This window comes from Marmota flaviventris, chromosome 2 (genome assembly GCF_047511675.1).
Source record: "Marmota flaviventris isolate mMarFla1 chromosome 2, mMarFla1.hap1, whole genome shotgun sequence".
In the NCBI taxonomy this organism is placed as follows: Eukaryota; Metazoa; Chordata; class Mammalia; order Rodentia; family Sciuridae; genus Marmota; species Marmota flaviventris.
In genome coordinates, this window is record NC_092499.1 from 4,122,187 (window position 1) to 4,148,432 (window position 26,246).

General features: G+C 53.1%; 1 protein-coding gene across 2 annotated transcripts in view; it reads right to left on the reverse strand.

Annotated features, from left to right (window-relative positions):
- Dync1h1 (dynein cytoplasmic 1 heavy chain 1) overlaps positions 1-26,246 on the reverse strand; it is a 64,921-nt gene that overhangs the window by 2,662 nt on the left and 36,013 nt on the right. Inside the window, exons 33-72 of one of the 2 annotated variants that reach the window (XM_027946647.3) lie at positions 25,696-25,934; positions 25,343-25,499; positions 24,109-24,336; positions 23,436-23,666; positions 23,096-23,236; positions 22,463-22,696; positions 22,169-22,375; positions 21,964-22,085; positions 21,337-21,502; positions 19,756-19,919; positions 18,764-18,893; positions 16,742-16,875; positions 15,817-15,931; positions 15,559-15,720; positions 15,262-15,476; positions 14,958-15,162; positions 13,241-13,414; positions 13,019-13,138; positions 12,728-12,848; positions 11,101-11,296; positions 10,479-10,596; positions 10,181-10,396; positions 9,365-9,577; positions 9,115-9,242; positions 7,029-7,182; positions 6,326-6,472; positions 6,090-6,240; positions 5,682-5,935; positions 5,460-5,594; positions 5,115-5,209; positions 4,812-4,986; positions 4,357-4,429; positions 3,808-3,968; positions 3,454-3,565; positions 3,308-3,368; positions 3,096-3,219; positions 2,882-2,995; positions 1,978-2,148; positions 1,580-1,797; positions 1,382-1,485 (exon numbers count right to left, since the gene is read on the reverse strand). In XM_027946647.3, coding sequence (XP_027802448.3) covers positions 1,382-1,485; positions 1,580-1,797; positions 1,978-2,148; positions 2,882-2,995; positions 3,096-3,219; positions 3,308-3,368; positions 3,454-3,565; positions 3,808-3,968; positions 4,357-4,429; positions 4,812-4,986; positions 5,115-5,209; positions 5,460-5,594; positions 5,682-5,935; positions 6,090-6,240; positions 6,326-6,472; positions 7,029-7,182; positions 9,115-9,242; positions 9,365-9,577; positions 10,181-10,396; positions 10,479-10,596; positions 11,101-11,296; positions 12,728-12,848; positions 13,019-13,138; positions 13,241-13,414; positions 14,958-15,162; positions 15,262-15,476; positions 15,559-15,720; positions 15,817-15,931; positions 16,742-16,875; positions 18,764-18,893; positions 19,756-19,919; positions 21,337-21,502; positions 21,964-22,085; positions 22,169-22,375; positions 22,463-22,696; positions 23,096-23,236; positions 23,436-23,666; positions 24,109-24,336; positions 25,343-25,499; positions 25,696-25,934 — 6,385 coding nt within the window. Of the gene's footprint in view, positions 1-1,381; positions 1,486-1,579; positions 1,798-1,977; positions 2,149-2,881; positions 2,996-3,095; positions 3,220-3,307; positions 3,369-3,453; positions 3,566-3,807; positions 3,969-4,356; positions 4,433-4,811; positions 4,987-5,114; positions 5,210-5,459; positions 5,595-5,681; positions 5,936-6,089; positions 6,241-6,325; positions 6,473-7,028; positions 7,183-9,114; positions 9,243-9,364; positions 9,578-10,180; positions 10,397-10,478; positions 10,597-11,100; positions 11,297-12,727; positions 12,849-13,018; positions 13,139-13,240; positions 13,415-14,957; positions 15,163-15,261; positions 15,477-15,558; positions 15,721-15,816; positions 15,932-16,741; positions 16,876-18,763; positions 18,894-19,755; positions 19,920-21,336; positions 21,503-21,963; positions 22,086-22,168; positions 22,376-22,462; positions 22,697-23,095; positions 23,237-23,435; positions 23,667-24,108; positions 24,337-25,342; positions 25,500-25,695; positions 25,935-26,246 lie in introns of both variants that reach the window. The other variant, XM_027946646.3, reaches the window with a different exon arrangement.

Genomic DNA, 26,246 nt, shown 5'->3' on the forward strand with positions numbered 1-26,246 from the left:
CTCCACAACTTAGCGAGTCCCTGTCTCCCAGTGAAAAAGGGCTGGGAGGCAGCTCAGTGGTGAAGACCTGCGATTCGATCCTCAGTGCCAAAAACCCAAAATGGAATCACCCAGTTGGGTGCATAGACTGAAGAGAAGCTCTTCTAGACCCAAGGGCTCTGGTGCCCACTCGGACACGGGAAGGGTGACTCTGTGCTCCATGAGCCCCTCAGCTCTGTGAACGCAGAACTGGCCACCACAGGGCCTTGTGGTACCCTTTGCCCGCGGCTTCCACACTGCCATCCGCTCTAGGGGATTCCTGAACTGCACGGTGCCGCCCACCATGGCCAGATTTTCCTGGAATGCCAATCCCAGCTGACTGAAGGCCCCTCAGTGTGGGGCTCTGGGTGGTGGCTGCCCTGTCCCACTGCCCATCCACTGACAGCTGAGGGCCAAGTGCCTGAGCTGCCAGCACCACCGCCTGGACCCTGGCTACTGGTCCAGGCCAGCCTCTGCTAGTTCTCCCATGGGACTGGATGTGGTGATGGGCAAGAGGCTCCTGACAGTGTCACTGGGTCATGGGGTTCAGACAATAGTCCTTGCATCATGGAGGTGGGAGGATTCAGGGCAAGTGGCCCAGCACTGAACCGACGAAGTCAGAGCCCCATCCCACCTAACCTACCGGATCCCTGTGGTGGCCAGGCCTCAGACCTTCCTTGTTTCCTAGCTAAACCCACATGGCCACAGCTAAGCATCCTGCTTCTTGGAGTGAACAGGTGGCGTGGCTCTGAGGCCTGAGGCCGGTTTGCCTGCCCTTCCCTCTGGGCAGTGGCTCCTCTTCACAGAAGCACCTGCAGGCACCCAGGCCGACCCAGGTGAAGGTGAGCCACGGCACAGAAGCACAGCCTGCAAGAGTCCGACCTGCCTGCATCTACTCAGGTGAGCCGCCTGGGCCAGTCTCCTCTATTCTGGGCCTCTGTCTCCTGAAGACGACCACTCCTCAGACGGTGTCTTAACTGCCTTCTGGCTCAAAGCACTTCTGAACGTCTTGGGAAATAAACTTTGTAAACAAAAATAATAACTGCTGAAAAAAAGTGACCGATGGTTTTATGGTGTCACTTCAGGGCTGGGGTGTGGCTCCGTGGTAGAACAACGGCCCAGCATGCACCTGGCCCTGGGCGCCATCCCCAGCACCAAGAAAATAAATAAGTAAGTAAGTAAATAAGTCACTAATACCAGGTACTATTCAACCCTTGAAGAAAACACATTTCCAAGGCAGGCGGTTCCCACGCGCTGAGCCAGCACCCCTGGCCAGGGGCTGTAGCAAGAGGCCACGCAGGCCCAGCCCCACCCAGAACACAGTGGCGGCAGCAGCGGGGCTGGGGTAGTGCAGGTCACCCACCCTGGGTGGTGAGGAGGACCCTCTCCGCGTTGTTGGGCAGGCCCAGCCAGGATGGCGTCTGGGTGTCGGGGAGCAGCTCCACCCACTGCACAAACTCCTCGCGCCTGGAAAACCGGCACATTTGGGGAAGCATTAGAGGCCACGGTGGGCAGCGCCTCCCACCCAGGACCGCACTCCCCAGGGAAGGCAGGGGCGCACCTGATGCCGTCGGGCATCTGAATGTCCTTGTGCCCATCGACCTTGCACGCCAGCTTGAACTCGCTGTCAAAGCTCCTGGTGGTGAACAGCCGCTCCAGGAAGGTGTTGAGCAGACGCTGATCGAACTCGTTGTCCACCCGCCCGCCGTAGATGGACTGCGCCATTAAGGTCTTCAGGGCGGACCATGGGATTTTATCGGGCGAGATGTTCTGCCTGCCCTGGGGTGAGGAGTGGTCAGGTCACACTTGGGCCAAGGAGAACCCACTTCAGCCAGTAGGTGCCACTGTCTGCTGTGCTCTGCTGCTGACAAGCTCAGCCTGTCCCTCGGACACTAGTCCTTCCGCTGCCCTCATGACCTGTGGCACCCGAGCGCCTCCCAGGTGGCGCCGCCCACTTGCCTTGGCCGTGTCATCCAGCCACGTGTCCACTGTGTCGCAGGCTGACCGCAGGTCAGACTCTCCAAACTCGTACTTCTTTGACCAGCCCAGGGGTGCGTAGCGCAGGCGCTCCTGGATGACGGCGTGGAACCAGGCCAGCAGGAAGTACAGGCGGGCACGCTCGTTGGGAGACTAGGAAGAAGTGACAAGGACAGGCATCATCAAAATCACACGGAAACGGTGCAGACACCACATCAGAACCAAAGCCCTGCCTGCCAGGAGCCGTCCACACTGATACCTGGGCCACCCTCTAAGTGATATGGGGACTACCGGTAGAAGATGCCATCCAATGACACTTGAAAAGAATGTATTCAGACAACAGAAAACAATATGGAGACATTTCCTGAAAACATGGATCACAGCCCTAGGTTTTTTTTTTAAATGGTACTGGGTCTTGAACCCAGGGATACTCTACCACTGAGCTACATCCTCGTCCCTTTATTGTAATTTGAGACAGGGTCCCATGAGGTGGCACAGGCTGGCCTCCAACTTGTGATCCTCCTGCCTCAGCTTGATGCAAGATTCTTGCATAATCCCCTTCCTCTTGTCCAAGCCCTTGTCAAGTCTGCATTTGGTGCTGGGAGAATTCTGTGTGGCCCCAGGGCACCCATGTTGGGTCCTGGTTCACCGTGGGCCAGTCTGCTCCTTCAGGAGTGACTGCCATGCCCCAGGCCCACGGTGCACATGGACATTCACCTTGTCACCTGTGCACGGGAAGAAGTGCTGCCCACCGTTAACCAGTAAACACATCATGCAGTTTACCACGAGGCACAGCTGGGATGAGAGGCCCGCTTCTGAGTTCAGAGAAGGGACCTCGTGTCTCTGCGTGCACAGGAAGACGGCGTCAGGAGGACCTGCTCTTTACCTTGCATATCCTTGAGACAGGGATGCTGCTAAACGTCCGTAGCATGTTGGCCTTCACCCCCGGCGGTGGCTCAAACACAAAGATGCGACCCGCACGGAGCAGATTCACAGGCACCTGGGGAGGACACAGTGCCTGTGACCACGCTGCTGGACGTGCAAGCAGTCGGCACAGGAGGCCAGGCAGTGCACCAGCACGAGTCCCTGTCTTCACTCACCTTGGGGTTGATCTCCATGGTGAGGAAAAGGCGGAAGCAGGCATGCGGCTGCAGGGAATGCAGCTTCTTCTCCAGCTGCATCAGCCACCCTGGGGCCAGGTGCACGTTCTTCAGCATCACCCACCTGCACACAGGAGAGCCACCGCCACATGTGGGTCCCTGCCAGAATTCTTGGGGACGTGGGTTTTTTAATCAAATCCAAGCAAGCCTACCTGCCCGACTTCACAGCAGTGTTTATCGCCTTATCTGCTTGGTTAAAACCTTCCGCTGAGCCTGGCACGAGGGAGCTTAGTGTTAGCAACAGCAATCTGGTGCTCCAAGGCCACCTTGGCCCCGTGAGACCACCAAGAGCCCTTACCAATCGCAATGGAAGTGATCTGTGTGTTCTGCTCGGCCGCGAGGTCCTCCACGTGCCCGCTGGCGTCATACCCAGGCACAGAGCACATCAGGACAGGCGTGTTTGGCTTCACCTGCAGATGAAGGAGGCAGAAGTGAGAGAAGAAGACATCATGTGCCTGTCAAGGGGCATCCCAGGGTGCGGCCGAGATGCAGTCTCTGGGCTGAGGAGAGGGCAGCAGGGAGCCGGGCAGGTTAGGGTCCTGAGCAGTGCCTGGTGTTGGAGAAGACTGCAGCCAGGAGGCAGAGCAGAGCCGGGGAGTCGGGGGTGGGCAGCTGCTGGTGGGAAGTCAGGGGCACGGGGCTAGGGCATTACCTCTGTGCCCACAATGTGGGTCAGGTCAAGCGGCTGCTCCATGATGGACATAAAGGACTCCCCCAGGTTCGTGGACACAAACACATGGGCCATGGCCAGCAGGCGATCAGGCCGGAAAGCCTGGATCAGGAGCAGGCGGTGGACAGCCTGCCCAATGGGAGCTGAAATGAAGCATGCAGCTGGCTGAAGGACACGATCATGCCGGCCACCTGGTCCACCCAGAGCACCTGCTGCCCCAGCGCGGGGTGCTCCAGATGCGGTCAAACCCCACCCCAAACCTCTCGTTCTCCTAGCCTAGAGGACTTCCCCACCTCCTGCTGCTTCTCCAGCCCCGAACACCCTGCGACAGGACACACCTTGGTGCCATTTGTTGATTATTTACTTACTTGTAAAATGTGTGATCACAAGAGGGTCCCTCAGTTTTAACACTGAACTACTCACCTTGGGAACCAGTGGCTTGTTATTTTTTGGGAATGTCACTTCAAGCAGAAAACCCCTCACTTAAATTCAGGCCCAGAAAGGGACCCCAGGGGCTGGGACACCACTCACTTGCAGGAGTCTCCTCACTCCAGAGGTAGGGCACTGTCTGTTCCGGAGAGCTGCTGTCCAGCCAGATGCCAAACTGCTGTGGAGACAACACAGAAAGCACCGTGGGACAGAGCTGGCACTTTGTGTAGTACTGGGGAATGAAACCCAGGGCCCTGCCCTCCCAGAGCTGACCTCGCGGCAGAGGCCGAGTGGGCGCACAGGAACGCACAACCCTGCACTCAAGGTTATGCAGCATGCCACCTTTATATTTTTAGTTGTAGATGGACACAATACCTTTATTTTATTTATTTATTTTTTATGTGGTGCTGAGAATCGAGCCCAGTGTCTCACATGTGCGAGGCAAGCACCTTGCCACTGAGCCCCAGCCCCAGCCCCAGCCCCAGCATGTGATCATTATTGCCAATTCCTGGGATGAGGCCGAGCGCCCCAGTGGTCCATCCCGAGGAGTCCCCTACCTCATCTGCCTGAATCTTGGAGATCAGGTCTCTGAATGCAGGAAGACAGCTCAACCTCACGACCGCCTCTGCCTGCTCCACAGTCAGCCCCTGGATCTTGGGGGTGGATCCTGCGCTCAGAACCATCTCTTTCCCTCTCAAGAAGTGCTGGAACTCTGCATCATAGGTGGGCTCCCTGGGGAGGGCAGACAGGCAGGCAGACCTTACGTTCGCTTCTGTTGGCTTAAGTCAATGTACCCTCATGTGAAATGCCAGCACCCACAGAGGGCAAGCCCCCAGAGGGAGAGCAGGCCGTGGCCTTACCCCACGGTGCCCTTCAGTTTGATTCTGGCCAGCAGCATGGCGAAGGTGATGTGATCCTGATGCAGCATGCCTCTTGCCACCCGGTTAAACGCCACCTGAGGACACATGGACATGCACGTTCCTCAAGTGTTGTTTTATTTTTCCTATATATATATATATATATATTTTTTAGCTGTTAATAGACCTTTATTTTATTTATTTATATGTGATGCTGAGAATCGGACCCAGGGCCTCACACATGCCAGAGTGCCCTGCACTGAGACCCAGCCCAGGGCCCCACACATGCTGGACAGAGCTCCTCCACTGAGCTACCCGACATCCCTGCCCCGACAGCGGGTCGTCCACCTGGAAGAGGTCCTTGGTTATGATGGAGAGGCGCTGGGTGTGGTCGGTGATGCCCTTCAGGTTCGGGTTCTCATACAGGACGTTGTGGTAGATGTCCAGGAAGAACTGCAGGGAGTACTGGTACAGGAAGTGGATCTGAAAGGAGGCACAATGTCAGGCCACCCAACCGGCACCACACAGAGGCAGCAGGCCCCGGCTGGGTGACCCAGGGTGCCAGGTCACCTGCTTCAGGGACTCCATGGTGAAGTAGATGCTGCTGCAGGCGGTGGAGAGTGGCAGGTACTGCTGGGACACCGTCTCCACCTCCTGCATGACGATGTCTGTCTCCTCCACTTTCCTGGTGACCTCGGCAGCCTCCCTCTTGAGGTTCTCCAGAGTTGTTATGATTGTGTCGTCATCCAAAATGCGCCCCTTCACCTCATTCAGAGCTTGTAGCAGAGACTTTTCCAGCTGACGTAACCGTAGCTGGAATTCTCCTGCAGTGACACAAACACACTTTGCTGTAATACATTTGTTCAAAAGGAAAGAGCGCCCTCCCAAGTGTGCAAACTCAACCACCGGGTCCTCCCAGTCCCTCGGGTCAACCTCCTTGCCTGCACCACCCCTTGCAGGTGGGCAACAGGCCCATACCTTGAAGCTTCAGGAGGTCAGACCGTTTCTCGTCCACATCAGGTCTTTCTGCTTTGAGGACCTCATTGAGACACTGGCTTTGCAAACTGCTTCGGGTGACTGTGAAGTTCACAAAAGTAACCCGCGAACAGAGATCCGGTGGGAACTCAACCTGCCGAAGGGTGCAGCAAAACAGTCTTTACCCCGCCGCCAGACCACACGGCCAGTGCTCCCCTGTGAACCACCTCACTGCTTACCGTCGGGTCCCGGGTGGACAGGAAGATGACGAATGACGGCGACAGGTCTATGTCCTGGTCACCCAGGGTAATCAGCACTCGCCCCCCGGTTCGCCGGACTTCACGGTTCAGGACTGGATTTAACACTGGGTCGTAGCTTTCCACGTCCTGGACGGCACAGGAGGAAAGCCAAGCTCACCTTCAGGTGACTGTGTGCACTGTGACTTCCCACCTAGAAGCCACCAGCCACTTAGACCTGCACGGCCTCATAGATTGCCCTGGTCTACATGTGGCTGCTTAGAACTCAGCTCTTAGTCACATTGGCCACAGAGGTGCTCAGTAGCCACGTGTGGCTCGTGGCTCCCGGGCTGGACACCTCAGACTGTGAGACGTGTCACCACACAGTATGCTCTGGTGGGCAGTGCTGACCTCGACCCTCTAAACGGAATTCTAAATGCAAACAGTGCTTTTGTTTGATGTGTGTGTGTGCACATGCGTGTGTACATATATATATATATAGATCTCCAATAAATTTTTTTTTTTAGTGATACTGGAGATTGAAACTTTCTCCTGGTTCTGATAGCAAACCAATTCTAATGTTGCCAGCATTTGCACATGGTTTAGTGTTACTTTACATCAACTGTATTTGAAGAAAAGTAAACACAGCCCTAAAAGGAATTCACTCTCAGAAGCAGGTCTCAAGAATGCAGACATAAACACCAACCTGGACCAGAAGAGGGTTGCCAAATCTCAGCGCACTCTCCAGATTCTTTCTGAAGGCATCATCCAAGAAACTGGTACGTGTTATTTTACGATCCTTATACTCATTCATAATGAATTCCGTGGCTTGTCCGGAGGGGTCAATGATCAGTGGATACCTGAGGATGAGGCCACAGAAGACAGGTTATGAAGTCCAGCAGGGAAAGCAGGGTCCCTGACAAGACAGGAAGTAAGAAAGGCCATCACCACCACTCAGGGTGACTGCTGGACATTTCCAGATTCACCAGGCAAGACAGACAAGACTTGAATGCTTCATGTGCGATGGAGTCACCCCTAGGGCATGGTGGCCTCACCTATGATCCCAGCAACTAGAGGGGCTGAGGCAGGGGGACCAAGTTCTAGGTTAGCCTTAGCAACTTAGTGAGGCCCCGTCTCAAAACAAGAAGTAAACAGGGCTGGGAGTATAGTTCAGTGGTAGAGCACCCCTGGGTTCCATTCCCAGTGCTACGGTAGGAGGTGGGGACCCATAAGCTTGAGTCATCTGCTGTAGAACTGTGACAAGCAGGTTGCGCTCAGAGCACCCTGCTTGTCTCCCAAGGCCAAGCAGCCCATGTCTGCATTCGCTACCCTCCCAGCCAACGGCAGAGGCAGGCATTAACGACAATGCCACAGCATCACTGGAGGGTCCTCAGGGGGCTGGGGATAGATAGGCTGTAAGCCTGGCAAGCGCTCTGCCTTCGCCACACGAAGCCCCAGCGGCACAGGAGGGACCAGCACCCAGGGCTGGGGAGTGGCCCTGGAGTCGAGTCTGGCTAGCACGTGTGAAACCTGTACTACAGAGGAAAGAGCTGGCTTCTTAGTGTTTGCATGGGCAGCACCCTGTCAAGTGAGATGCCATCCCATCACTCACAACCAGACTGTAAGACAAGTACTGTCCCCAACTCCACCTCATTAGGAGGAAACAAAGGCACAGAGGGGCTGGAGTCAAGGGTCAGCTGGCCAGAGACCCCAACAGACCACACACCAGGTGGTAATGATTCCTGGCTTGTGCAGAATTTGGACACTGCTGAAGATCCTTCCAACCTCTGGTCACCAGATCCACTCCAACTACACAGGCAGGCTCAGGTGTCCAGTCACCTGTTGAGTGTCCTGGGGGACACCGAGCTCCCACCAGTCTTTTGGCTGGCACCTGTATCCTACAGGCTTTGCATTTTCATTTGTGCCAGGCAACTGCTGAGGACACCCAGGGGCGGGACTCCAGGTCAAAGGCTGGGGGGTTTCTCATGAAGACAAAGGCAGGCCGCACACAGACTCTATGACTGACTGGTGCCATGCAGCACAGCCCGCAGGCCGATTCCAAATGGCCTCTGGCAGAGCCAACATGGTTTTTTGTCCTCAGGACAATGGCACACAGGAAGGGCTCAGCAGAGGTTTGAAGACGCTTGAAGATGTTTACATGGGGTTAGGAAGAAGTCTGGGAAGTTTTTCAAGCCAGGGGACTCGTTCTGGTTGGAAGTTCACTCACTCTCAGGGTGAGGGGACTTGATGCAGTTGGTCCTGAGGCTTCCCTGTGGCTTCTTGCACCAGGCCCACATCCCCTGCAGTTATGTTTCACCTCTGCTCTGGTTTTCTTTCTCTTTTCTTTTTAGACAGGATTTTGCTAAGTTGCTGAGGCTGGCCTCGAACTCACAATCCTCCCAGCTCAGCCTCCTGAGTAGCTGGTATTACAGGCACGCATCACCACACCCAGCTTTATCCCAGCCGTCCACAGGGAAACACGAAACAATTTTCCATTTAGATAACTATTTCAAGTTCTTGCAGTATTTTAAGAGAGGACTGTCAATGTCCACTGCAACACCCAACTGCCAATGAATTTTAAAAGGTTACAGGAAACATTCATTGTGAACAATTCAGATCATCATGCTGTGAGAATAAAAGGAAGTGTGCACACCCTGCTGCCAGCGACGAGGGCCAGCCTGTCAGCACTGCCTGTGTGACACTTCCTACTCCTCCCCCCTGAAGAGGGGCTTTGGGAACAGAAACGTGCCCTCCCCACATCCTGCCCTGCCTCTTGGTGTCTGAGCACTTACCTGTTGAACCGTTTTAGCATGATGGCATTTTCTGTGCACAGGTCATCAGCAGGCAGCGAGCTGGCTTGCCAGCGAAGACGCTCGTCAGCATTGGAGAGATACTCTGTCCTCGCGATGTCTGTGCGGAACTGAAAGGCGAGGCTGGTTATCTCCCCCTCACCCAGCTACAGTGAGGTGGGGCTCTCAAGCCCCTCCAAGCCTGCTCCTCATCCGTCTGGCCCACACCTGCTGGCAGTGCCCCGGGACCCACCTGGATGTTGGCTTGCTGTAAGTGATGGGACCAGGTGGTGAACAAGTTCTGCCGCATCTGCTGGTCAAAGTAGCCTGCATAAGCAATAAAGGCAGCTGACAGGAGGCAGTCCCCGGCAATGGTGGACATCTGGTTTTTGAAAGTTTCACTTGTTTTTTCCCATCGTTCGCGTTCAGCAGACAGACTTTTCAGAAGAGCGGTGCTCCGGTTCACCTAGGAGGGAGAGCGAGGCGCAGCTCAGGCAGGCGCCTTCCAGCTGCACCCTGAGGGCCGCAAACGAGTGTACCCACACGCCACACGTGGGCAGGGCTCTGGGTGGCTGGAAACCGGCTCTGGTACATGGGCCACCTATGCGCGATGACAACACAAGTGTCAGAATGTCATCAGGACGAGAGCGGAGGGCAGGGCATCCCCTCTCAGCCCGGGGACACGTGCATGTGCAGAGCTGGGTGTGGGAGGAAAGGGCCCGAGGTGAGGAAGGCCTGGGTGAGACCACAGGAAGGCAGCGTGGCAGAAGATGTGGAGCCTACTTTGATGATGGGGGTGGGGAGGGAGAGGGAGACAGGTGTGCGGAGGCAGCGGGGGAGGACTCGCTGGCTGGACTGTCCAGCTGGTCTCCATCCTAGCACTACGTGGTCAACACCACCAGACACTAAAGCGCTAACTCGCCGAGACCCAGATGGCCTGGGGCGCTGAGGAAACGTCTGGATCTCGGCTTCCACTGAGGGTGGCCACGAGCACTGCTTCTGGAGCAGGTGGAGACCACCCCCAGGAGCCGCAGGCAAGGCGGCAGGCAGGCTGAGCACGCCGGCGTACCTTGGCTTCCACAGCCGCCAGGTCTGCCTTGATGGCTTGGGCCTCAGAGATGAGCACCGCGTACTCCTCCTTGTAGCGGGCGATGCTGGCCTCCAGGTCCCGGATCATCTGCTCCACCTCGTTGGCCTTCTGCTGGTTGTCCTTGGCGTCATCTTCCAGCTTCTGCAGCTCGTTCCGCAGGGGCTCCACCCTCTTCAACATGTCTGCATAGTTCAGCTGGGAAAGTCAAGTTGACAGCGGTCATTCAGAAGAGGCAGGAGGAGAGTCACCTTTCCCACGAGCCAGGGCCAGGTCTTACCTGTGCGATCGCCCATTTCACCATGGGGCCGCACGCCAGGGAGGCCCGGTTGACAATCTCGTAGTTGTAACTCGGGTTGGACATGTAGTTTTTCTTCATCTTCTCCCTTATGGCATCACTGCAAAAGGGGAATTTTATTTCTGAGCACAGGGAGGACAAAGGTGAAGTGTTTTCAGGAAGCTGGAAAGTGAAGGACAGAGCCAGTGCTTGTCTCCCTTCCCCAGGGAACGCAGTGGGGAGCCACACCAACAGCTGGTTCTCGGGAAAGTGGACGCTGATGGAGGGCCGTGGACCTTCTGGTCCCTGCCCCTTGTCCCACAGGAGAGAGACCCTCAGGCCAGTTTTGCCACAACAGGATGGGGCCCTTGCTCTGACTTGAGCAAAGGGTCGTATCCTTACAGAGCTCATCCCTGGCGGAAGAGAGCTGGCCGGCAGGGTGCAGAGGCGAGGAAAGCACTGTGGAAACTCGGCCTTCTGCAGAGGGGACAGCCTTGGGAGGCGCTTGAGGGGTTGGGTAACCTGCACAATCCTTCTGTGATGCCATCCCTCAGGAAAACCTCATCGCCAACAACGCTCAGACACCACCTCCATTCCCAGTGCCAAGCCAGTTCCTACGCCCCACCTGATCTCCTCGGCCGAGAAGTTGACGATGGTGGGAATGAAGTTCTCACGCATGATGATAGAGCGGATCTGCTTCCAGTCAGTGGTGCTCTCGCCCAGCAGCAGGCAGATGGATTCCAGTGCCAGCTTCACAGCGGCAGGAGGGTTGGCCATGGAGCGTACTTCCACCAGGTGCTGCTTCTTGATGGACTTCACGGCTGGGCCCAGCAGGTGTGCAGGATGCAGGGACAGAGGGCAAGGCAAGGAGGAGTGAGCCACCACAGCCAGGCGGCTGCTCACAGGGTCCCCAGGGCAAGGCTCTGTCTCTAGTCCTCTGAACAGAGGTGCTAATCTTGTAAATGACTAAGGGGGCCTTACGTACTCAGTCTACACCAGTGCTCCCTGAAGAGCAGGATATTGCTTTAAAAATACCTCACAACAGAGCGGGGGGCTTAAGGGCAGATAGTTTGCCTAGCCATGGATTCGATCCCCAGCACCAAAAAGCAAAACAAAATAAAATGCCCTACAAATTCTAATTTCTTTATCTCCAAAATAATGTAATGGTATGTTACTTTATACAATTTCAACAAAGACCTTTTCAATCTGTTACGGTGTTGAATGCAGTATCGCCTGAGAATGAACCCAGGGGTGCTCTACCACTGAGCCATGTCCCCAGCCCTTTTTATTTTTTGAGACAGGGTCTAAATTGCTTGAACTATCGAGATCCACTGCCTCAGCATCCCAAGTCACAGCGATTACAAGTGTGCACTGCCGTGCCCAGCAAGGCCCCGTTAGTTACTGGGTGAACTACAAACCAAAAAAGATTTGCAGGCTTCCTTACACAGGCATGTAAGGATGGCAGAGTGAGTTGTGAGCTGTAGATCCTGGAACTAGTGGCCACTGGCTAAGAGCAGGCAACACTGAACACTTATTGGTACTTTTTTCATGAAATTCAAGCCAGGGGTTGGCAAATAGCATATTTACATAAGCATCAATAGATCTTTAAAAATACATTGTGATGTTAAGCTTATTTTGCCAAATTCCTATTACAGGAAGGGTCTCACTACGTATGGTAAGTAGAGACTGGCTTCATGGGAACTCTGCTGTAAGAGATGGTATTATGGTTTGGATGTGAGGTGCCCCCAAAAGCTCATGTGTGAGGCAGTACAAGAAGGTTCAGAGGAGAAATGATTGGGTTAGGAGAGCCTTAACCTAATCACTGAATCAATCCCCTGCTGGGGATCAACGAGTGGTAATGAGGGCGGTAGGTATGGCTGGAGGAGGTCGGCTCTGGGCTATGTATTTTACACCTGGTGAGTGGAGTGCCTCTCTCTGCTTCCTGACCATCACGTGAACTGCTTCCCTCCAGCACACTCTTCAGCCATGATGTTCTGCCTCACCTCTAACCCCAATGTTGAGACCTCTAAAACTGTTCTTGTGGGGATTTTTAGTCACAGCAATGAAAAAGCTGACTTAAACAGATGGAGACATCCTGAGGATTTACAAAAGCCTCAGGTATCTGCCAACAATTCTTTGGGTGCACTACCAGCACCTCGAGGGAGGCCCACGTGTGGTCTAAGTCACCATCATCTGAGAGGCTGGGGGACGGCAGCCTTTTGGAAAGCGCAGCTGCGACTGCACTCCCGTACCATTCTGGGCCTCGATGACAGCAGGCTCCACTTTATCGAGATCCTCCTTGACACTCATTTGCTTGTCTGCGATTACTTCCTGCTGCTTGTGCAGCTGCTCCTGAATCTCCTGGCTCATGACCTAGAAAGAAAAGATAGCTCAGGCACAGGGTGAGCCTTGGACCCCCGCTGAGTGCCTCCTGGTCAGCAGCTCACACCACCCTCAAACCCTACAGCCCACCCAAACCACCCCTGCTTCCCCACTAGGCTGCACAGGCCCAGTGCCACATCTGCTCCTGGAACAGGAAGCACCTTTTTCTTTTCAGCCTCCTGCTGGTCTTTCACCATCTTTTTCAGCTTGTCGTTGGCTGCTGCGTTCTTCACCTCTAGCTCCTGGCTCTTTATCCTCAAGTCCCGGCGCAGTTCTTCTACCTAAAGAGCAAAACCCATGCTGGGAAACGGGCACACGCACCAGTCACCCTGCCGGGCCTTGCTGTAGCTGCTCGCAGGAGTGAGGCATGTGCCTTGCCGTACCTGATCAACGGTTTCTTTGATTTTTCTGAGCCCGACGTTCAAGTGCATCTGCTGCTCCTCCAGCTCGCTACGCTTCTCGTGGAACAGGTTGGCATAGTGGTTGATGAAGTCCAGGTAGTGGCGAGGCGTGATGGCCATTGTCCTGCCTCCCCGCTTTGCCAGCCGAGCGTTAGCCTTTCAGAAGATAAGTTAAACCTTTTCACTCTTCAGGATGCTCTCTGGGATTCAACCTCAGAAACTGCTAACTGTTCCACTTGGACAGACCACAGCATGACGCAGTGGGATGAATGAGTCCTCAGGGGTCAGAATACTCCAGCTGGCTTCAGTCACTTACACGCTCTCAGGAAGCACCCTAAGAGCCAGGTGAGGTGGCACACACCTATAATCCCAGTGACTTGGGAGGCTGAGGCAGGAGAATTGCAAGTTCAAAGCCAGCCTTAGCAACTTAATGAGACCCTAAGCAATTAAGCAAGACCCAGTCTCAAAATAAAAAAGTCTAGGGATGTGGCTCAGAGGTTAAGTGCCCCTGGGATGGATCCCCAGTATCAGGGGTAGGGGTGTGGGGATAGCAGCCCCCCAAACCTTTAAGCCTTTAACTTCTCTAAAAAGGGTGGTGAGGGCTGGGATTGTGGCTTAGCGGTAGAGCGCTCGCCTAACACGGGCGGGACCTGGGTTCGATTCTCAGCACCACATAAAAAAAATAAAAATAAAATAAAGGCATTGTGTTGTGTCCATCTACACAAAAGATTCATTTTCTCTCTCTTAATAAAAAAAAAAAGGGTGGTGATTGTGCCACTTCAGAGGTGCCGTCCCCATGAACAGGCGCCATACTCTGGATCACCCTGTCAGCGCCAGCATGCCTGCCCCCTACCTGTCTTGCTTATTTTCAACAGAGAGACATGTTGACAGGTGTTGTGGCCATCTGTGATTCGAGGCTCTGGTCTTTGACTAGGAGGGAGCTGCTGGAAGCAGGATGGTGGAAATCAGCAGCAGAGAGAAGCCTGCACCAGACAACACCCTGGAGGCCACAGAGAGCCTGCAGACAGTGGTGACAGGACACTCACAAGCCCACGTGGGTTTTCCTGGCAGAAAGGACTAGTGTGGACTTGTCTGTTCCAGAGATCCTAGTGCAGTGGCCAGCAGACAATGGCCAGCAGGTCCAAGCCTGCCCGACAGACCCTGCAGGGAGACTGGTCCAGCCCCGGCCCTGTGTTCACATGTGGTCCATGTAGGCTCTCTGCTCCTCTAGCAGCACCGAGCAGCTGCGCAGGAACTTGGGGGGCCTGCAAAGCCTTACTCTCTGCTTTTTAAAGAGAATGTGTGTGTCCCCACCAGGCACAAGGGTGTACACCTTGATCCCAGCCTTACGGGAGGCTGAGGCAGGAGGATCAAAAGTTCAAAGCCAGCCTCAGCAAAAGTGAGGTGCTAGGCAACTCAGTAAGTCCCTGTCTCTGCCCCTGAGTTCAAGCCCATGTACCCCCCTTGCCCCCCCCAAAAAGAGAATGCATGTGTCCCAAGGGCAGAGAAGATGGTTGTAGTTTAGAGAGAGCCCATGGGGGCTATAAAGGTCAGGGTGCTCAGAGTTCCCAGCCTGGTGACAAGGATGAGGTTCCATCAAAGAGGTAAGAAGTCAGGCAAGATACAATTCTTCTGCAGTGACGGAATGGTATCAAATCTGAAGTGTCACAAGGCCCATTTTTATTTCTGCTGAACCCACCTGGTGAAGAGTCTGATGGACGAAGACACAGCTGTTTACAATGGCTTCCCGATGTGATGGGGGCTGGGGCAGCTTGTCATACACCACGGGCATGTAATCTGGAACAATGTAGTTGGGCTTCTCCAGGTCCATTTTACTTGTGAACTCCTTGCCAACCTGGTACAGTGCTTCAGTGGACCAGTCACCAAACCAATTCAACACACACCTGGAAAAGGTGCCCCTGTCTCAAACGGCCACCAAGAGCAGGTCTGCCTTGAAGGGATACCAACTATTCTGACCCAGACCCAGGAGAGGACCAGCATACCTGTTGAAAAGGGCTGGCGAGGTGGCTGCGCGGTCCTTGAGCCCCTCAGAGGATGGGTTCATGGTGAACACCACATGCAGGTTGCGGATGACCTGGCTGGTGAACCACTTGTAGAGCTCCTCGTGGGAATCCAGCATCAGGCCCTCCTTCTGGGCCCCCTCTTTGCACTGTGTCATCAGAGTGGCGTACTCGTCTCCTTCAAAGAGACCCGGGACCTGGGGAGCAACGCGGCACTGACTTGCTGGCCTCCCAGTGCCAGCTAATAATGGGCAATGGGGCCCAGCTCATGACTCTTACCTCTCCATTGGCCAGAAGGGTGTTCATTCGCTCCAGGAATCCAGAATCTAAGACATTGGATTCGTCCATTATGAATGCGATCTTCTCATTTTTGCAGCCAGAACGTCTCAGTACTGTCCGAAGATCTTCATCAAAATCTTCCCCCGTGTACTTTCTATGGACCTACAGAATCGGTGGGCAAGTTAGGTCCAGCTAACTCAGGGCTTTACCAGGAATCAGGAATCCGTTGCTGGATTACAGGCTACTATCCAGACCCACCTTGATCTGGTACACACTCAAGCCGTTCATCCAGGCGACGAACCGAGACAGGGTAGTTTTTCCTGCTCCACTAACACCAATCAGAAGCAAGTGTCCTTGAGGTTGACGGAATATTCTGAAACATTATCAGAGCTGATAAATTTTAGGTTTCCATGCCTCATTCCTCTTTTTTTTTTTTTTTAAATATATTTTAGTTGCAGATGGACACAATGCCTTTACTTATTTATTTACATGAGGATCAAACCTGGTGCCTCACAAGTGCTAGGCAAGCGCTCTAACATGTAGCCCCAGCCCCAGCCTCCTCAGTCCTCACACTTCTTTAGGATTGTGTCCATGATATTTGGAATGTCTACACTTGAATGTGTACAATAAACATTTGTGGAACAATGGTGTTTGGCCAGGTCCAGTGGGGATGAAAGATCAGTAAGACATGGTCCTGTCCTCCAGACTCTCAAAAGACCTGGCAGGTGAACCCAAATCCGCAGGAGGCTGACAGGGCTCTAACTGATGGTAGCCTACAGTGCTGGGGGGAGAAGAGTGAAGGTCCTCTGGGGACAGAAATTAAGGACAGCTGAGTGTGGTGGTGCATGCCTAGAGTCCAGCTGATCACAACTTCAAGGCAGCTGGGCAACTTAGCAAGACCCTGTTTCAAAATAAAACCAAAAGGGCAGGGATGCAGCTCAGTGGGAGAGTGCTAGCCTAGCATGCATGGGGCCCTGGGTTCAATCCCTAATCCACAACAATTAAAAACAGAATAATAGTTTAGAACAAGTAAGCTGGACTTGGAAAGACGACAAGGGGGAAGGTGCTTGGCAGAAAGGACTGAGGTGGAGGTGGGGGAGGATAGCACGAGGCCTGGTACAATGCCACACTGGGTCAAGAGCAACTGAGGCAAGGAGCTGGCAGGCACCATCGAGAGACCCACCTGTCAATCCTGAGCACGTGGTCCAGCACCTCATTGAACAGGACCAGAGGAACGTCAAGTTCTTCTTCATAGAAGACTTTCAGCCTAGCTTTGACATAATCTCTTAATTCTTCTTGGTCTACTGGGATATAATCCTATAAAAAAGTTAACATACAAATCATTTAGAGGAAATCATCTGAGTTATTAAAACAAAGTCAACTGTATTTCCTTGACTATGAAGAAACTTGAAAAACATGCTGCAAAAGATAATCATTTTTACAACCCAGCAACAAAACTCTGAGTAGATCTCTTCCTTTTTCCTTGTCTACCTATCTATCCATCATACTGGGGATTGAACCCAGGGGTGCTCTGCACTGAGCTATATTCCCAGCCTTTCTAAGTGTTTATTTGAAGACAAGGTCTCACTAAGTTGTACAGGCTGGCCTCAAACTTGTGATCCTTGTGCCTTGGTTTCCTGAATTGCTGGGATTACAGATGTACACCACTGTACCTGGCTTTTTGAATCTATTATTGATTTACCTACCTATCTATCGATCGATCATACCAGGGATTGAACTCAGAGGCACTTGACCACTGAGCCACACCCCAAGCTCTATTTTGTATTTTATTTGGAGACAGGGTCTCTCTGAGTTGCTTAGTCCCTCACTGTTGCTGAGGATGGCTCTGAACTCTCAATCCTCCTGTCTCAGCTTCCCCGGCCGCTGGGATTACAGGTGTGTGCCATTGTGCCTGGCTAGATGTATTTATTTTTGAATCTGCAGAGAAAACTAAAATTTATTGAAAGTTGTCAAGACTTAAATATGTTAAGAGATATACTGTGATCAGGGAGAGAAAAACACTACTATAAAAATGCTGGTTCCATGCAAATTGGTAAAGAGACACTATAATCCCTATCAGAATCTCAGTGGTGGTGGTGGTGGTTTTGGGACAAGCTAATTCCAAGTTTCCTTTGCAGGAGGAAGGGCTGAGAATGGCCAAGTTCTCCTGGAGGAGCAGCAGGTGTGGGTGCCTGTCCTCTCTGATAGGCGTACTGCCACCCTGAGGACAAGGTGGTGTTGGCACAGAAAGAAACAAACAGAGCAGGGGAAGAGGACGGAGCCTCAGAACAGACCCCTGCACAAAGGAAACTGTTGAGATGGGTGACACTGCAGAGCAAGGAGTATGCAATAACAGTCTGGGACAACAGCTGTCCACAAGAGAAAGACTGAAGATGGGTCCCTAGCTCATGCCCCACCCTAACTCAATCAGAGACAAAGTAGGGGTTGAAATTATAAACCTTGAAGAATGTTCTTCAAAAGACCTTGAGAGAAAGAGGAAGAAAAAAGCCACCAGGAAGTGTTTCCTATCAATGAAAAACGATGAGGACTGGTGTCTAGAATCATGTGAAGCTCCAGGGACCCTGCTCGGATGGATCTCCCTGTTTCTGGCTTGTTAGGCCTCCACCCAGCCCGCCTTCCCTGACCTCAGGGGCCTGTTGTCTTCAGGAGACAGGGGCTTGCTATGTTAATCTTCTTTAGAGAAAAGAGACAATTCATAGCTGCTCTGGAAATGTCAACTCCAATTAGCATATGGAGTCTTTCACACCAGCCATTCACAATTGCCCGAGCAGTGTGAGCAGAGTGAAAGCACCGTGGTGGTGCGAGGGATTCTGTGGCAGTATGCAGTAGACCCGATGCTCCTTGCTGCCCACTGTGGGGCAGGATGCAGTGGGGGCCAACCTCAGAGTGGGCACTGCTATTTAAAATATATATATATATATATATATATATTTTTTTTTAGTTGTCAGTGGATGTTTGTTTGTTTATTTGCGGTGCTGAGGATGGAACTCAGTGCCTCAGACATGCTAGGCAAGTGCTCTACCACTGAGCCCCAGCCCCAGCCTGGCACTGCTGTTCTGGATAGGGACTTGCTACCTTGCCCAGGCTGGCCCTGCACTTGCGGTCTTCCTGCTGTGGCCTCCTGGGTAGCAGGGATCCCTGTGCCTGGTGAGGAAGGAAGTACGTGTGAGACAGTGCCTGTTACCTTCGACAGCCAGTTGCTGTACAGGATGGGCCGGCTCATGGCTTTCTCCTTGTCTATGTTGGGAAAGTGCTTCAGGGCAACCATGTCGATGTTCTCATCAGTCCAGCGCCGCTCCTCGTCTTCCACAAGCCTGTGGGTAGCAGAGCAGCATGTGGTGGAGCAGCTGGAGGCCCCGGCAAGAGATACCAGGTATGGGGGGCACGGCGCAGTCTTTACCATCTGGTCAGTTACCACAGGGAGGAGCCCAGGACTCTGGGACTCAGGGCGGCTTAAACAAGCTCAATTTTCCCCTTCCTTTCTTCCTCACCCCTTTTGTTCCCTCAGTATTGGGGGAACCCAGAGCCTCAGGCACTGATCTCTCTCCTTAGCTCTTTTTATTTTAAAAATAAGTCTCATTGTCTAGGCTGGCCTCAAACTTGCAATCCTCCTGCCTCAGCCTCCCTATCAGCTGGAATTACAGGCATGTGCCTCTATACCAGGCAGATTTTGACATTAATATGAAAACCCTCAGAACTATGGCACCACCATTACGTTAAAAAAAATTCCTCTAAAAACATTTAATTCCAGGGTAGTTTAAGAAATGAAAATATATACAAATCCTGGTTTGGGAATGCAAAAAGATAAATTTTTTTTTTGAGATGAGAAATGAGGGAGAGGTTTCTCCCTCTGCTTCCCAGGCTCGTCTCAAACTCGGACTCATGCAACCCTTCCACCTCAGTCTCCTGAGTAGCTGGGACTGCAGGTGCACATCGTTGTTCCTGGTGCATGTAACTGTTCCTGCCTCAAATCTGGTTTTAAGCTTGCTAAAAATAAATGCTTGGGCTGGGGATATAGCTCAGCTGGTGGAGTGTTTGCCTCGAATGCACAAGGCCCTGGGTTCAATCCCCAGCACCGCAAAAAGAAAAAGAAAAAAAAAAAAAAAAAAAAAAGCAGGGTCACAAGAACTCCAAGCAGTGGAGAACGGAACCAACAGGAGCCTTGGCTTCCCTTACCTATCCTGGAAGAGACGGAGGGCTTCATGGGCCCAAATCCGGATGAGGCCTTCAACAGGCAGCGTCTCCAGGGGCCGCAGTGCTTCAAAGATACCTCTGACCCACCTGGTCATTTCACGGGGTGAATAGATATAGTGAGGTTGTGTATCCTGAGTGAATCTCTCCTGTGGGAACGAGAGAAATGGAAGTTGCATGTAAGCATTTTAAGACGTGGAAAAGCGGCTACATTTTTATATTAAAGACAAAGGATCTAGACCCTGGGATACTTAAGGATGCACTGGTAAACAACCTTAAGGCTGGAACACCTGGGATGGGGATGTGGCTCCATGGCAGAATGCTTGACCAACACCTGTGACATCCTGGGTTCCATCCCCAGCACTACAACTCACCCCAGTGAGTTGAAGCCACTATCAGAATAAAGGTAGAGTCAAGCTTCTCACTTTATGTTAAAACATGTTTAAAGATCTAAATCTTTAAAAATAAATAACAACAAAATTCTTCTAAAAATACTTAAAAAACAAAATATTGGGAAAAAAATATTTGCAGTCCAGGAAAGGGAAGAGCTACGCACATGGCACCCACCCATCAGCCAGCACCTCGGGAGCTGAGGCAGGAGGACTGCAAGCTGGAAGCCAGCCACAGCAACATAAGTAAGACCCTGTCCCAGAATAAAACAAGGGTAGGGGACGCAGCTTAGTGATAAAACACCCCTGGTGGAAACCCCTGTACTGCCAAAACCAGAACCAGAACCAGAGGGCACCAAGAGCAAGACAGACACACCAATGGAAACCATGTGGCCAGTCACCACTTGTTAAAGGGCAGCCGGGGAAGGCTTAACAGACGTGCAAATGCAGACCATAAAAACCACCTCTTGTTAAAGGGGCAAAGACCTTTTCTTGACTTTTTTTTTTTTTTTGGTACTGGGGATTAAACTCAGGGGCACTCAACCACTGAGCCACATCCCCAGCCCTATTTTGTATTTTACTTAGAGACAGGGTCTCACTGAGTCACTTAGTGCCTCACTTTTGCTGAGGCTGGCTTTGAACTCACTATCCTCCTGCCTCAGCCTCCTAAGCTTCTGGGATTACTGGCGTGCGCCACCACTGCTCCCAGCAACAACTATTTTTTTTTTTTTTTTAATATATATATGTTTTTTAGGTGTAGATGGACACAACATAATGCCTTTATTTTTATGTGGTGCTGAGGATCGAACCTGGGTCCCGCCCGTACTAGGCGAGCGCTCTACCACTGAGCCACAATCTCAGCCCCAACAACTATTTTTTAATGTGGACAAGAGTGGGAAGTAGAGGGGCAGGTGCAGCTGGTGTCGAGTGTAGTGGTCCGTGTCAAGAGCATCTGGTGAATGTGTGGTTAAAAGTGGACAGACCCTTCCAGAAACCTTGGCACAGCCACTTTCACAACGGGCCAAGCAGGAATGCGTCAGCCACCTCAGTACCTGCGTAGGATGGTTTTGACGCCTGACCTTGTACAGGGTCTGCTGGCTCACCCAGAGCTCTGAACAAAGCCCAGTTGTTCCAGGTTCTTCAACTACGAAAGACTTGAGGAGCAGACTCCACCTACCTGGGACATGGTGTAGAACTCTACCATGGCAGCAGTGAGTGGCTCCGCGTAGGTCCGCAGGGAAGGGATGAGCCTCAGCATGGCGCGGTTGAAGGTGCCATAGATCTGCGTCAGGGAGGCAGGCCCCGGGTAATCCACATACACGACAGGCACGTGCCGTAAGAACCTGCGCAGGGAAGGCGAGGCTCAGCACCTCTGCTCGAGTGGCAGGTGACTGAGGCAGGGCGCATGCTGCTTGGGTTGGGGTCCAACACACCCCGGTTGGCACAAAAGATTTACAAAGAATCAAGCCAAGATGGAAAATTCAGGCTGATTTCAGCCTTGCCTTTGTCCTACAGATGGTGTAGGGCAGCTCGTCACCACCCAGGTCGAAGCAGTTTTTTGTGGGGTGTTGGGGGCTGAACCCAGGCTGTGCATGCACTAGGCAAGGGCCCCACCACCGAGCTGTAGCCCAGTCCTGGTGACTGCCTCTGTACCATGCCTCCAGCAGCTCCAGCACAGAGCCAGAGACCTAGAGGAAGCCTGTGGCAAGCCACCTTGTCACCTTTACAATCCAAGCCAAAGTTTTGTCGGGCCACGTTTATGGGCCTCCAGGAACTGGTGTGCAAGCAGCCAGAGTGGCGTTACCTGTGCGAGAGGGGCTTTCTTCCAGGGTCGGTGGGTGGATTACAAGCCCCCACAAACTGGATTCTCTCCAGCTTCACCCATGTTTGATCTGAGGTGCGGTAAAAGCCTCCATGCTCCACCATCTGAGGAAAGGGCATGAAATATGTCAGAGCAGCATGCGAAGCAGAAATGCAGAGGGGAAGAGGGGCCATGGGTGGGGACAGACCTGTCTGATGAAGGATATGACTCTCTGTGTCCCGTATTTATCCATATCTGGCAAGTTGATTTCGTCACAGAACAGTACCAGCCACTTTCCAAGCTGCACAGGAGCCAGAACGACCCCATTGGGTGTGCGCCTGTACTCGCAGTAGTGGTCGAACGTCTTCAGCAGGAGCTCTGGAGTGGTAGCGCTGGAGAAGTTAAGGCCCACAACCTTTGGAAGGGAGGACAAATGAGATCATGTGACCGCGCCCACATCCCAGCCCCTACAACTCTTGGTGCCCGCCTCCTGGTGTAATACCTCCATGTCAGGCAAGGCCCGGAGGGCACTGAAGAGTGTCATGGTCTTGCCAGACCCGGGAGGGCCACAAAGGACCAGTGGCTTATGTTCGGCCAGCCAAGTGTAGAGGAGGGCCTCATGACGGACAGTGTCCAGAGTTGGCACGACGACGTCAGGGGCCGCCACCTTGTGTGTCTCCACTTCGATCTGAGGCACCTTAGCCTGCCATGGGGACCACTCTCCACTGATGGACACCTGTACAGGGACAGGGGTGCAAGTCACTCCGCAGCCAGCATACCTTTTCCCAATAAGACTGCCCACTTTTACAAAAGCAGAACGCTCAAAATAGGGACAAGTTCAAGGCCAGCCTCAGCAACTCAGCAAGGTAGTAAGTAACTTAGTGGGATGCTGTCTCAAAATGAAAAAGGTTGGGAATGTGGCTCAGTGGTTAAGTGCCTCTGGGTTCAATCCCTGGTACCAAAAAAAAAAAAAAAGGAAAAAAGGACCATGTTAACCTGCACTCCTTTGTACCTGGTGACACTGAGAGGATAAAGTGCTTGTATGCCATGACAAGGTGACATGAAACCCATGCAGGCTGTTCAGGGATGGACTGAGCCCACGCAGCAAGAATGCAGGGAAATCTCCTTCGCTTACCTCATAATCAATGATGGGTATGTTGGGCGCCGTGGGCAGGGGCACGGTTGTGATTCTCCTGATGTATTCACCCAGCTCTGCTCTCATTTTCAGTCGGCTGTCTCCAGACAAGGACCAGAGAATGGCATACACCAGGTATCGCTATGGAAAGAATTAAACCTTCATTAATGACAGCACAGAAAGATAGGCGCTGCGAGCACAGTTAACCGCGATACCTCCTAGGACCACGGCGCAGACACTTCCCAGCCCTCATGGAAGCCTGATCCTGGCCTGGAAACAACGCACCCGAGAGGCAATGTTTTGGGCTGGGGCCCTCCAGCCATTGTGACCTGCCCCCCACCTGGATGTAGCGCTCCAGCTGCTCGATCTGCATAGGGAAGTCGGGGTGGTTGGCGTTGTACTGCGCCACGTTGCGGCAGGCCTGGTGCAGCATGGAGAAGAGCGAGCCCAGGCAGCGTAGGCGGGTCAGGTCCATGATGTGCTCGAGCTGGAAGGCGTGCTCCAGTGCCTTGGTGACCAGGCCATTGGAGGTGAAGTAGGGCTGCATGATGGTCGCCGCGTCCCTCTGGATCTGCAGGAGGGGGAAGGAAGCTTGGCCACCAGCTCAAGTTGCTGGGAGTTTCACCTGTAACCTGGGCCCTGGGAGAGGGTCACATGACTTTGGGGACATGCCCATGACCAGCATGCATTCCTTGGCACCAGCAGTTCCCAAAGCCCTGCTTCCTGGAAACGTGGTTTTCACCACTGGACATGGAAAGGGGCAGTCTTTCCACAATGTGCAGAGAAAAGAGGAAAACTGAAGGGTCTTTAGCTTCTCCCTAAACATCTTTTAGTTTTTGCAGCTGATACAGAGGGGCTTCTTCAGAAGCTGGTGTAAGACAGACCTGATTCTGCATAAGTGTGCCTGGCTTGAGTGGAAGCACTGGGAGCGACCACCTACCTCACTGTGCCCCGAGGTCACCACCCCCAACCAACCTGCGGCCCGAGTGGAGCTGGGGCGTGCAGCCCTTTACCTGCAGCATGGGGGAGGCAGCCTCCTCCCCCTCATCCTCTTTGCCCTTGCGCCGACGCTGCGCCTCGTCCTCCCCTTCATCCAGAGGGATGCTGCGCAAGCGGGCCAGGAAGTTGTTGAAGATCATGTCCGTGCTCAGCACGTCCTCGCTGAACCAGACCATGCCGCAGCGCGACACAGTGGCCAGGGTCGCGTACTTCAGGTCCTGAACCTCAAACATGATTCGCACCTTCAGAGACAAGGTGAAGCAGATTTAAGGACACATGTGGTGGAAATACGGACATCATAATTTTTTTACCCACACAGAAACTGAACCAGATGATTTATTTTTCTTCACTTACTTTAAAAATGTCTACCTACAATTCACACTGCCATGATTCACACCCAACCTTCTCTCCACAAAAAACTGGGAGGGGAAAGGGCAGATCAGACCACAATACCTACGACTCCCTGTCCAGGAGCTCTTGGTGGAAAAGAGGCAGTGATTCCCCAGGGGTGCCGTGCACAGTGAGCAGGCACTAGGCGCTCATCCCACCCAGATGTTGGCCCACACAGACCAGGAGGCAGGAATGTCACTACCTCCATGCACACAAGGGCTGGGTGACCTGCCCAGCCGCCACTGCTAGTAAATGGGTTGAGATTCTGATCAGGCACCTAGTTTCAGAGCCTTGAGCCCAGCGCTAAGTGGCCTTACAGAAGACCAACCTCTGTCACATCAGGACAGTGCACACAGACTGAGCCAAGGCCGCATGGCCTGGCTTAGGGAGGATGACCACACCAGTCCTGAGCCTCTCTGTAAGGACTAAGGCCGTACACTGTGAAGTCAGCCTGGATGCAGTCCCTCACACCCTCATCTGTCCCTTTAGCAGACTCCTCCACACCACCCCTAGTGACAGCCATGGTACACCTTCTCAGCAGCTTATCGGGAAGGGCCAAGTTCCAAGCCCTCAATGGACAGCGGAGCAGACAGTACTGAACCCCACATGTACCTACGACAAGGCTGAATGTAGAACTAGGCATCGTGGAAGATAACTAACAAAACAGAAGAGTGAGGCCCATAAACTGCAGTGAAGCCGCACAGGGCTTCCAGGTCACTCCAGGAGCTCTCCATTCCCTACTCTCGAGCTGCAGCTGGCCTCTAACTCTGCACACAGGCACACCTCACGTACAGCCTGCTGCCCACAGCTGCACCTTGGGGTGTGCGCCCTGCAGCTGTGCCCAGGAAGGCTACTCACGTTGGGTGGCAGGCTGAGGCGCTCTCCGTTAGGCAGGGTCAGGAGCTTGTTGTCATCCAGCACCGAGTTCAGGTTCTCCACCCACTCAGGGTCCACGTCACCATCAAAGACGATCCACTGGCGCTTCTGCAGCTCGCCCCGCACATTGTCTATGATCCTGAGAGGGAAGGGTTTAAAACGGCTGTTGACTGGAGGGGGTTTTCCCGTTTACAAATGCTCACCCCACCACGGTTTCTCAAGTGAGCTGAACTTGTTCAGAGCTTGGCTGGGCAAACAAGTCCCCTCTAGAGGGGACACTGAGAACAGTGCGTGGGCCTATTCCCTGGAATGCAAACCAGATCAAGCCAACGTACTTCCTGAGCACATGTGTGAAGAGCCCGTCTGTCCACTCCCTGGTGTTTGGGTCCAGGGTTCCGTAGAGGTGGTCTTTGCTGATGGCCTTGGGGTCGATGATATGGGCCACGCCCTCCACTCCCTCCAGCCTCTCCAGAGCCTTCAGCAGCACCCGCCAGGCCATGCTCTTACCACTTCCTGAGGGCCCCACCATCATCAGACCGTGATTTATCTGGGTGATCTGATAGAGCTGGAGAACCTGCAGGGTCAGAGACCAGCACCGTGACCACCCCAGGGAAGGACAGGACATGCTTCAGCCACTGCTCATGATAGTGAGCAAGAAATGTATCATATGGGGGCTGGGGATGTGGCTCAAGCGGTAGCGCGCTCGCCTGGCATGCGTGCGGCCCGGGTTCGATCCCAGCACCGCAAAGATGTTGTGTCCGCCGAAAAAAACTAAAAAATAAATATTAAAATTCTCTCTTAAAAAAAAAAAAAAGAAAAGAAAAAAGAAATGTATCATATGGATCCTTAACGGCAAGTACTAGAGTTCTTCAACTGAAGGAAGCCA